The sequence below is a fragment of the Octopus bimaculoides genome, chromosome 4 (assembly GCF_046866305.1).
Source record: "Octopus bimaculoides isolate indiv1 chromosome 4, ASM4686630v1, whole genome shotgun sequence".
Classification (NCBI taxonomy): Eukaryota; Metazoa; Mollusca; class Cephalopoda; order Octopoda; family Octopodidae; genus Octopus; species Octopus bimaculoides.
This window is the reverse complement of record NC_142931.1, coordinates 97,192,186-97,204,848: the sequence shown is the minus strand read 5'-3', so window position 1 is coordinate 97,204,848 and position 12,663 is coordinate 97,192,186. Positions and strand designations below refer to the sequence as shown.

Below are 12,663 nucleotides of genomic sequence, written 5' to 3'. Positions count from 1 at the left end.
GGGATATGCATTGGTAGTAGGGTAGTATTGATATTCAAGTAATGGAAGAGTATTGTCACTTATGTAGATAAGAAAAAATACGAGTAGGAGGTTGCACATAAGTGTACAAAAATTTATACATAATGGCGGAGAAAAAAAAAGAGAAATATCTTATAAGGAGAAAAGTGCTTGTTTATTTATTGGTATGAGTAGTGGCATATTTGCACAATAGTATATATAGTTATTGGAATTCTAGCTGTTGTATGATTAGGGTATACATAAAAAAGAAACATCGTGCAAAAATATGCACATACCAGTGCAAAGAGAGAAGAGGTACACACATATAGATATAAATACATACACATAATAAGTAGTATATATATGTATGCGAAACATACTTATATACGCGGACACACGTTCGTATTACAAATACATGTTAGTACCAACATATAGTAAACAAACACAAAACAATAGATATACACACACAGATGGCATATAAGATCCTTACCTAGATATGCACACACGGTTGAAGACAAGAAGGATACCAAGAAGTACTATATGTGCATACATGTGTGCATATATCAGCAGTAAAATATATGCAATTATCAGGTATAGTGACACGGAACATAAACCAGTAATAGTTAGAATGAGTATGTTGAAGGGGGTCACATGGAAACATTATGCAAAAATTTATAGGTATATTACATACTAAGAAAGATATAATTTCTTTTATCCAGACATATGGAGAGAAAAAGAGGTCTAGGGAGAGATAGATAAGTGATAGCCCTATATATGGTGGGTTATGCAATTGTTAGAAGGAAATGTAAAATAAAAAAAGTACAAAGATAGTGTAAGGTATAGTGATGTAAAAGGGATGTGATGAGTAATTGTATGCCATAGAAAAAGGTAATATATAGATATATTTTTTTTAAAAACTAATCTCAGCAAGAGGAGAGTGATGAATTATTTGAGATTGATGAATAGGAATTTGGTTATGTGTTTACATAAGTAAACTTTTTTCATCCCTAGTATTAATCAAATTTCCATTCATTCATTATGTTATAGGTTTCTTCCAAACACAACCTACAAATTTTATTATTATTTCTTATGAGGGGCGGAAGATAGAATTTTCCAAGAGATGGAGAAATCAATATTGTTTCTTTTGAGGTGCCAAATTATTTTAGAGAGACCTGTACTATTCTCTTTTATAGGGTCCCTAAAAGAAGATCTGTGATTATAAATTCTCGATTTAACTGAATTTTTCGTGCAACCCACATATATATACAAACATACATGCATATATATATATATATATATATATATATATATATATATATATATATATATATGCTTTTACTTGTATATATATATATATATATATATGCTTTCATTTGACTGCGGCCATGCTGATGCACCACCTTTAGTCGATCAAATTGACTCCAGGACTTGTTCTTTGTAAGCCTAGTATTTATTCTATCGGTCTCTTGTGCCGAACCGCTAGTTTACGGGGACATAAACACACCAACATCGGGTGTCAAGTGATGGTAGGGGCAAACACAGACACTCAAATACACACACACACACACACATACACACACACATATATATGTATATCGCCATGATAGATCGCTGACCACAACATTCAAATTTTTTTTCTCCGTGATTTTCTCCTTTTTTTACTCCTTATTCTTTCTGTTGAAGAGCGTAGCTCGAAACGTTAAAGACTTTCTCTATTCCCGAGCGTTAAACTAATTCATCCTTTTGTTGTTTACACCACCTGTCCTCGTCTGTTGTTGTTTTTTTCGTAAATTCTCCCACATATATATATATATATATATATATATATATATATATATATATATATATATATATATATATATATATATATATATATATATATATATATATATATGTATGCATGTATGTATGTATGTATATATATACATACATATATATATTCCTCTATTTACATAATATCGAGGTCTTATTCATTCTTTTGTTGCCTTACCATTACTATTAATACATACATACATACATACATACATATATATATATATATATATATATATATATATATATATATACGAAGGGGTTCTTTCAATTTCCGTGTACCAAATAGGCTTTGGTCCGGCCGAGGCTACAATAGAAGACACTTGCCAAAGGTACCACACAGTGGGACTGAACCTGGAACCATGTGGTTGGGAAGCAAGCTTCTTACCACACAGCCACTCCTGCGCATATATATGTGTGTGTGTGTGCGTGTGTGTGTGTGTTCGTGTGTGTTCGTGTGTGTGTGTTCGTGTGTGTGTTCGTGTGTGTGTGTGTGTGTGTGTGCGTGTATACAGGACTTGGAAAAATAATGGAAACACCTTGCATCATAGCATCCTAATTTTGAAATATCTATAAAACCGTCAAAAACTTGCTTATTTTTATGTTTTTTTTAATTTATTATTAGTGTTTTGCTAAATTGCTGTTTTCTTTTTCAGATATCATCAGAAAAAGGTAATTAAAATTCATTAAAATGACAGATCTATCCGACTTTCAAAGAGGTCAAATTGTTTATGCTCGTATGGCAGGCGCTAGCGTAACGAAAACAAGCGAAATGTTTGGTTTATCAAGAAGTAGTGTTGAAAGTAATGACAGCCTTTCAGAAAGTGAGAAAAATTTCCTCGTTGAAACAAAACTCCGAAAGAAAACAAAAATTTTCAGATAGGGACTGTCGGACGCTTAACGCGAATTGTTAGAAAGGCTCACAAAAGTACAGCTCCCAAAATTACTGCAGAGCTTAGTGACCACGTCGAGAACCCAGTTTTCACAAAAACTGTTCGCCGGGAGCTTGCTCAAAACCGGATTTCACGGATGGGCTGCAATTAGAAAACCACTACTTTCAAAAACAAACGTTGCAATGTGTTTGGAGTGGAGTAAAAACCTACAGAATTAGTCCCTCGAGCAGTGGAATTGGTCCCTCGAGCATTTTATCTGATCAAATTCACCCTATGGTTGCAGAACTGTTTCCGGAGGGAAACGCAATCTTTCGGGATGATAATGCACCAATTCACACAGCTAAAGTTGTTACTGAATGAAGTTGAACATCTTATCTGGCCACCACAGTCCCCAGATCTCCATATTATTGAACATTTATTGTGCATTTTAGAAAAACAAGTAAGGAGTCGAGAGCCTCCACCGTCATCACTACAAGAACTGGAGACTGTTTTAGCTGAAGAATGGACAAAATTCCTTTGGAAACAATTGAAACTTTGTACGAGTCAATACCGCGTAGAATTCAAGCAGTAATTACTGCCAAAGGTGGTCCTATTCCATGTTAGAATAAATTTGAAATTTTAAGGTGTTTCCATTATTTTGTCCAACCCCTGTATATATATATATGTATATATATATATATCAAAAAATAAGCAACACGGATTTCAAAGGTAATTGCAGTACACACGTTTCATGCTACTCCAATTTATTTAAGTAATGCGAGCATTACATTAAATGCAATATGAAGAGCAATCTTCAGCTGCACGAAAATGCAGAAAATTACTGTAGAAAAGACATATTATAAATGTGGCAACATTTCAAATCCAAGTGGGAGAGAGAATACATAAAAATCCAAATGTGAGGAAGAATACATAAGTCCATCTTGACATAGCCGAGTCTATCAGGCTAGTAATTGATTCTAGACAAAAGTTTTAACTGTCTCAGATTTTATTGTTTCTTATCTAGTGGTGATAGCATAAGGGACAATTACTTCTAAAGAGAGGGAAGGTGTAAGCAGTATGCATGGACAAGGCTATAAAATGTATTAGAATATAAAGGTTTCACTGGTCATAGTAGTATCAGGTCATTTTACTACTATCAAAGTGTTGAGGAATTAATGTTGAGGAATTACAACCATAGGTATATGGGTCAAATAGGTTTTTTCTTTTAGTCTGAATAACAATAATACTTTAACCAATATTTTCACAATAAGAGGTATGTTAATAAAATAAATAAAATGAGATGTAATTATTTTCCACAAAAATCATGAAATAATGTCAGTATTGAATTCAGGGGCTCTGGATAGGGTGTAAAGTTTAAGGATATTAAGTATATTGGGTTCATGAAAACTATTTTGAATTATCTTTAAAAAATTTTAGCTGAAGATAAGATAATGATACTATTTAGGAGACACATAGGTAAGCTTTATTTATATAATGTGAATAAAAAATAAAAGTTATTATCGGATTTATATTAGTTTATAATAATGTGTTTACTAAGGTTTAAGGGACTGAAAAAAGAAAGGATGTTAGGAAATAACAAGGATAATCAATACAGGAATCTGATGATTGATTTAAGTAGATTAGATGTTAAGGTGAGAGATCAGGAATATATGTTATAAAGGTTCAATTACCAATATAAATATGTGCTAATCGATAGTCCTAGATGACCATAATAGAAGTAAAGTACTATATTTTGATAACTTTAGTTACTTAATAAAGGCCTATTTTTTAAAAATTTAAAAGTGCGAGTAGAGCAGTGTACACATGATACCCTAAGGTCTAGGATTGTTTCTAAGTTTTAAAATTTCATATATTTCCATAGAACACAATTCACATCCATATCTATTATTTCTATAAGGTTGAGCTTTTCTTATAATTTCCCATTTAAGGCTAAAATTAATACCATTATCTTTTAACTCCCAAATTTTACTTGCCAGTGTCGTACTATTTGCCTTATGTATAAGTCTAAACGAAGACCTATGGTTATATATTCTCTGTTTCAGGTTAATACTACATCCTATATAAATATAATTCTCGGTTATAGTACTAATGATGCATATATATATATATATATATATAGGATATCTTACACCGCTAAGTTTGAAAGTTTGGCATATTATTGTTGTTGTTGTTGTTGTTGTTGTCGCCGTCATCGTCACCTTCACTGTTATTGCTACTAGAACATTAATTGCTACTAGAACATTAATAACTTGTATAAAATGAACTTCTACATAGAACCTTCCAATATATACAGAAATGACACACATACACTCAACAAAACCTCCTTTCTAAAAAACACTTCCAGTTTTCTAGATACGGCTAATAGAGCTGATGCCACAAACAACGTATGTGGTGGAATGTTTGCTTATAAAAACTTGTATATGCACACATGAGAGTAAGGGGACATCCGAGTAAGGCTGTGCACACGAACCAACACATATAGATGTGCATTGGAGTGCCTATAGCGATCTATCTATAATGTTTGTAGGCTTTTTGGGTGCCTTGTGTTTCTAAGGGTTTTTTGACATATATCTTTTCTATATGTTTGCATGTCCCACATGCTATACCTTCATTTATGTATTCTTTTTTACTACTATTATTATTTTTTTCCTCCTGTACCCTTATTTGTATTTTTTATTTTTATTTTTATTTATATTTTGATTTCAATTGTATTTTTATTTTTATTTCTATCTTATTTTTGCTGTTGTTTTTCTTCTGGTCTCTACCACACCTCTGTTTTTACCTCTTGCTCTACATCTGTATGTAACCCTTTGTGAATCTCTGAAGAGGCCTAGAGGTTCGGGCATGTAACCCCATTTCAAAATGTCATCCGATAATCACTCCGAAAAGGAATATTCGGATAGAATGGGGTCTGCCAAAACTAGGCCGTAACAGCTGTAAGATTAAACTTCTGTTCATCCTCTAATTCCTTATGTACTTTGTACTTCTATATGTAAACCATGTTGGCAAAATAACATAGTCTGCCATGGACACCTGTGCTTTGGTTCTTTCTTTCTTTTTCTTTTCTTCCTCCCTTTGTCACTTTTGCTATGAATTAAATTAATGAATTCAACGGGATACACCGTCTGCAAGTAGTTGGGTTCAGCATATTATCCTCCATTTTCTAATTGTTACACAAATTTTGGGTAAAACCTCCACTTTTACCCGCTCCCATTGATTGCACCTAGTATAGCACTAGCGTAGCAATAATTGGGTACCCTCCCAGCAGTATACTGGATAGATACTATCCCTTAGTGGGTTGTACCCCCAACCCCTAACTCTCTCACGTTATATATATATATATATACTTTATTACAATGCAGCAAAAATATCATAAAAACTGTTACTCAGAGTTCCACATTCCTGTCCATCTGAAAATTTTGTTTATATATAATTTGCTATATACTTTGAACAGGGAAGGTTTACTGAAATCCTTTTTGAAGTCGCGTTCTCTTCTCTCACGTCTAATATATAAATGCAATTATATGTGTATATATGTGTGTGGTGAGTATGCATGTATGTATGTATACGTACTTACATATATATATATATATTTATATATATATATATATATATTTGTATATATATTTATATATATATATTTGTATATATATATATATATATATATATATATATATATATATATATATATATATATATATATATATATATATATATATATATACAGACATATGCATATATATATATGTATGTATGCAAATATATACATATATATAATAATGTTGGATTAATAGAGTGACTGTGGTAAAACGCAGTTTGTTAGTCTCTGGCATATACATGGCCAATAACATTTATTAATCAAGCATCACATACAGTTCGTTTCATACCGAGACTAGACATGAAATTCCGATAAAATGACGGGCGATACAAATCATATTTGCAATAAATAAAACTCCGATCTATCCTTATAGCCCATCGAACTGTTATCAGGTTCGATAAGAGGCTGGGACTAGAAATGACACAGTAAATAACTTCGACATCAACCCTATGGGGTCTAGCGACCCTTCCCAGTTTACAGACCTCGTGAAAATATACATTCTACAATGCCTACTTGCATGATAAGTTCACCCAACTCACGGCCGGTTTTTATAAAGACGACGCTCTCTACTCCATCCATGGATGTAGCGACAGTGAGAATATAAATATAAATATAAACCACTTCAACCAGTATATTTACTCTGGAATTATTTTTGGCCGTATTTTCACGTGGCTGAGATGAGCGGATTAGATTTTGCGCTTGAAGATGCATTATATTCGTATGGGCATGTATAGATGTTTATAATTATGTACTTTGAGTCGTACCATACTGAAGACGATGAAGGAAGTTACATCTGTAAACTAGAAATCGATCTATGGTTAAACCAGTTTTAAAAAATCACTTTTGTTCATTTTCCTCGCTTTCAGCCCGTGCCAATGTGGTAAATAATGTAGTTCTTAAAGTCATTTGGCATCTATTTCTAACATATGGCGCTACTCATTAGTGTCCTTACTATTATATAATTGCATAGTTTGTATTGTTACATATATGGTTTATAATTACTTGTATGGTTTATAATTATAATTAAAATATAATTATGTCTTGAAGTCCAGCGCCCTTAATTCGAATTATATTTTTATTATATACTTAAAATTATATATAGAGAGAGACAGACAGACAGACAGACAGATAGGCAGTCAGACAGACAGACAGACAGACAGACAGACAGACAGACAGACAGACAGACAGATAGATAGATAGATAGATAGATAGATAGATAGATAGATAGATAGATAGATAGATAGATAGATAGATAGATAGAGTTAAGTTTGTGTATTTATAAATAAAAATCAAACAGACCTGTAATGCAGTGATCCATGGAAAGAGTCTGTCACTGAGAAAAGATTTGGCACTTGCTATTCCAGAATTCCCGTTGTCACACGTGTTGTTTCCGTACATAAATACATTGTGTTTCCTGCTATGGCCGTGTAAATCACAATAAAGCATTATCTGGTCGCAATAATAATAATAATAATAATAATAATAATAATAATAATAATAATAATAATAATAATAATATATTCATAGACACAACAGAGCTGGGACCTACATACACTGGAAGCTATCCCAACACCATGGAATAACAACAGAAAAAAGATGGTATAGGCACACGCCAGAAAAGCTCACAGAAAACGAGAAAGCAACCATACTCTGGGATATGCCAATACACACAGATAGAGAAATTAAGGCCAATAGGCCAGATATAGTTGTCAGAGATCATGATGAAATGCTTTCTAATTGACGTATCAATACCAGCAGATGATAAGGTTTCCCTAAAAGAAATGGAGAAACTTTCAAAATACAAAGACCTGAAAATAGAGATAACTCGAGTGTGGAATCTAAAAACAGAAACAATTCTTATCATAGTAGGCGCCTTAGGTATGATAAAAAAATATTCAGACAAATACATAACAAAAACACCAGGACTTACAAATATATATAACATACAGAAAATTGCACTACTGGGCACTGCACACATCCTACGCAAAATACTTTCAATACAGTAACCATAAGAGCATCACAGCAAACCACAGCACATACCCAAGGCAAACAGAGCTGTGCTCAGTAGTGAAGTGAAAGTACACTATAAAAATAAACTACTGAATAATAATAATAATAATAATAATAATAATAATAATAATAATAATAATAATAATAATAATAATAATAATAATAATAATAATAATAATAATAATAATAATAATAATTCATAAGTTTAAAACACCACACACACACACAAAAATACACTATGCCCGGAGATAAATCTATCAACAAAAAAAATACAGATGAATACCGATCTGCTAGCCTTAAAAAACTACGCTACGAGCAATGTTTACATGCTGAGAACTCGGTGACGGTGTTGTCTCAAAAATCTGACCCTAAACAGACAAATCCGTCCCCTAATGTCAACGCCAAAGCTCGTCATGCCTCAATGATAACAAGGCAGATCACAAACCAGATTGGTCATCGACCGAATCACGAAGGGCCACTTACTCGAAATAGATCTGCTAGCCTTAAGAAGCTACGTCACGAGAGCTCGGAGACGGTGTTGTCTCAAAAAATGTACCCTAAACAGACAGATCCATCCCCTAGCGTCAACGTCGAAGCTTGTTATGCCTCACTGTTAATAAAACAAAATATAAACCGAAATGGTCATAGACCGGGTTATAAAGGACCACTTACTCGGATAATGAACCAGATCCGAGACGAGAAATCTGCTACTGGTTCAAATCTTCCCGAGACACAGGAGCTGGAAGTACCCCACATCCGGAATATTCCAACAGATGGCCATCCATGCTCGTCATCAAATAACCAAAAGAAAAAGAATGAAAAATAGTCTAGGGAAGATAATAAAGAAGTTCTTACAGCCTTCTACCATGCCATATATTTCCCTACAGATAAATCTAATACTGTACAAACCTACTTAAACTGGAGACAGAAACACCTTGAAGTAAGACCCTACATAGACAGTAACAAACTTGCCAACGTCAGAAGAAACATTATGAAAAAAAATTACTAACTGAAGTAGAGATTGACCAAATTAAGCAAGCAGTAAAGGATAAAAAGAATGAAACTGCAGCTAAAGAAGATAGTACAGAGGAAATAATTATAAACCAGCCCAAGGCTGATGAAAATACAGTAATGATTGAAAGAGTTAAGGTAACTGATAGGCAAAGTGAAATACTATCTGAACCAACCATAAACACTAATGCAGGTGAAAATCAAATAGATGAAAGAAGTCATACAGAACTACATGATCTAAAAAATCAAATCATGATTGAATGGCTGAAAATTAAAGAAACTAGTATGAATGAACGCGACACTCTCCCCAAAATTCGCAATTCTAACCAAAACCTGAAAATAATTGGTAAAATCCGCCTTGCACTTAAGGATATAATTTCAGCTAATGATGTTGATATTACAGATATCAACCACCTGTACTATGCATCCGCAAGAATCTCAACGATTCTATGTGGTGAAAAGATTAGAAAAAGACAACACTCCCACAAAAAGCCTTCTTGGCAAGAACGCATTCAACACCAAATTAAGCTGCTTAGATCTGACATAGAATGTTTGAAAAACCTTAAATTTGACAAGAGTATCAAACCTACAAAGACCCATAAACTAAAGAAAAAATATAATATGAAAACCATAGTTGACATTGATGCCACCATAGAAACCATCAAGCAAAAGGTATATGCTAGAGCTGCCCGCATAGCAAGGTATGAAAAGCGTGTTAGATTCTTCCGAGATAATAACATGTTCAAAAATAACCCCAAAAATTTCTACAGGAAGATAGGGAAAACACCAGTAACAATAAAGTCTGTCCCATCAAAAGAAGAAGTGCAAGAATTTTGGAATAAAATCTGGGCAGGAGATAAAACACACAATGAAAAGGCCCCTTGGATTGATAGAATATCTACAGACCTAGACTCCTTAGAGGAGCAAAAGTGAGAGGGGGTCAAGGTAGAAGATATAAGATCTGCTCTCAGGAGGTCAAGCAAATGGAAGTCTCCAGGAAAGGATAAAATTCCTAACTTCTGGTTGAATGCCTTCCCAGAAAACCATGAACTGCTAACAAAACTTTACAACGATGTTTTGCAAAATCCTAGATTGATGCCCTCTTGGCTAGTTAATGGTTTAACATTCCTGCTTCCAAAAATTGAGGAAACAAACGAACCAAAAAATTATCGCCCCATAACCTGCTTAACAACAATGTATAAGACGCTAACATCTGTCCTAACCGAGTACACCTATAGTTTTTTAATAGAAAGTAGCATATTCCCTAATGAGCAAAAGGGAAGTTAAAGGGGGATCTTATGGTTGTAAAGATCAGCTACTCATCAATAAGATGATCTTAGAAGATTGTCACAAGCGATACAAAAACTTGTCAATAGCCTGGATAGATTATAAAAAGGCCTTTGATAGCCTACCACATAGCTGGATTAGGAAATGTCTGGAAATGTATAAAATAGCTCCTACTCTGCGAAACTTTTTATCTGTAAGTATGAGATCATGGAGAACCACACTGATGTTGAACAATGACAATGAATCTCTAAATGCTGGAGATGTAAGAATTTCATGTGGCATTTTCCAGGGTGACTCACTATCACCACTCCTCTTCTGTCTAGCCCTAATACCGCTCTCAAAATTGCTCAATGATGCACAGTATGGTTATAAAATATTTGATAAAAATATAAATCATCTCATTTACATGGATGATTTAAAGCTCTTTGCAAAAAATGACCAACAACTCAAAAGCCTACTAGCGATTGTTAAACAATTCAGTGATGACATCAGGATACAATTTGGCCTTGATAAATGTGCAAAAGCTACCTTTATCAAAGGAAAAATGACAAATACATCTAATGTGAACCCTGACCAGCAAAATGTCATAAAAGAGTTAGAACCAGCGGAGAGTTACAAATACCTAGGGGTAATTGAAGGGGACAATATCAAGCACTCAGTGATGAGGGAAAGGATCAGAAGAGAATGTTATCGCAGGGTGAGAGCAATACTGAAGACAGAGCTGAACGCGAGAAACAGGATCGAAGCGATCAATGCTCTAGCCATACCAGTCGTGACTTACAGTTTCAACATCGTTAACTGGTCAATTACTGAAATATGTAATGTTGACAGAAAAATACGAAAACTGTTGACAATGCATAGAATGCACCACCCTAAGGCAGATATAGAACGTCTTTATCTGCCAAGAAAAGAAGGAGGCCGAGGACTTTTACAGCTGGCATTATCAATGAAGGTAGCCACAATTGGCCTAGACACCTATCTGAAAAACTCTGAGGACTGGATGCTAAAACTTGTCTTAAAATATGAAAGCAAGAAAGCATCTTATTCAGTAACAAAACAGGCAAAGGAATATCTAAGTGAATTCCAATTGCAACAAATTCAAGAATTAGACGAACTAGAAACACCTGCAGAAAAAGCTAAGCGCTTGAAAACCCGTGCTAAAATTGCTGCCTTAGCTATTATGACTGAAAATGGCATGGAAAAACCTCTCAATGGCAAATACCCAAAGAGAGCGAATAATGCAGATATTGACAAAGCCCTTACCCACCAATGGTTAATGGCCTCTGGCTTGAAATCAGAAACAGAGGGGTTTATCATAGCAGCCCAAGATCAATGCCTACCTACAAAGAACTACCAGGCCAACATATTAAAGAACGGCAGCTCCCCATTATGTCGTATATGCCAACAACAAAATGAGACCATCGATCATGTTGTCTCCATGTGCAGTCTGCTTGCGCCTACAGAGTATCTCAACAGGCATGATAGAGCTGCACAATATATTCAGTGGGTAATATGCAAAAACCTGGACTTGCCCCATGATAAAAACTGGTGGGAACACAAACCACCCCAGTACTTGAAAATGATCACATTGCACTCCTCTGGAACTTCACCATTCAAACTGACAGAAAGATAGACGCAAATAGGCCAGACATCATACTGAAAGACTTCAGACAAAAATCATGCCTCCTCATTGATATGATTGTCCCAATCGATATAAACGTATCTGTCAAGACCTACTAAAAACTGAGCAAATATAAAGATCTTGAAATAGAAATTAGCAAAATGTGGTATCTGAAGACGAAAACAATACCTATTGTCATAGGTGCCCTGGGAATGACAGCAAAACGGGCTGATTACTACCTAGATCAGATTCCAGGAAACCCCAAAATGGCTGAAGTTCAAAAGATAGTGCACATGGGAACTGCCCATATCCTACGTAAAATACTGTCTATGTGATCTCAAATTTTAAAGCAAACACATAATTTTCTTATGGTTTCTTAAACATTCACTTGAACAAAACTGTACAAATCCAAATATATGGTACCCTAGGCATAA

The 12,663-nt window shown here is 34.2% G+C and overlaps 1 protein-coding gene across 8 annotated transcripts in view; it reads right to left on the bottom strand.

Annotated features, from left to right (window-relative positions):
* Nucleotides 1-12,663, bottom strand: part of LOC106871658 (uncharacterized) — a 312,970-nt gene that overhangs the window by 130,143 nt on the left and 170,164 nt on the right. For all 8 annotated transcript variants that reach the window (XM_089351062.1, XM_089351064.1, XM_089351066.1 and 5 more), the window contains one exon: nucleotides 7,600-7,749. In XM_089351062.1, coding sequence (XP_089207188.1) covers nucleotides 7,600-7,749 — 150 coding nt within the window. The remainder of the gene's footprint in view (nucleotides 1-7,599; nucleotides 7,750-12,663) is intronic.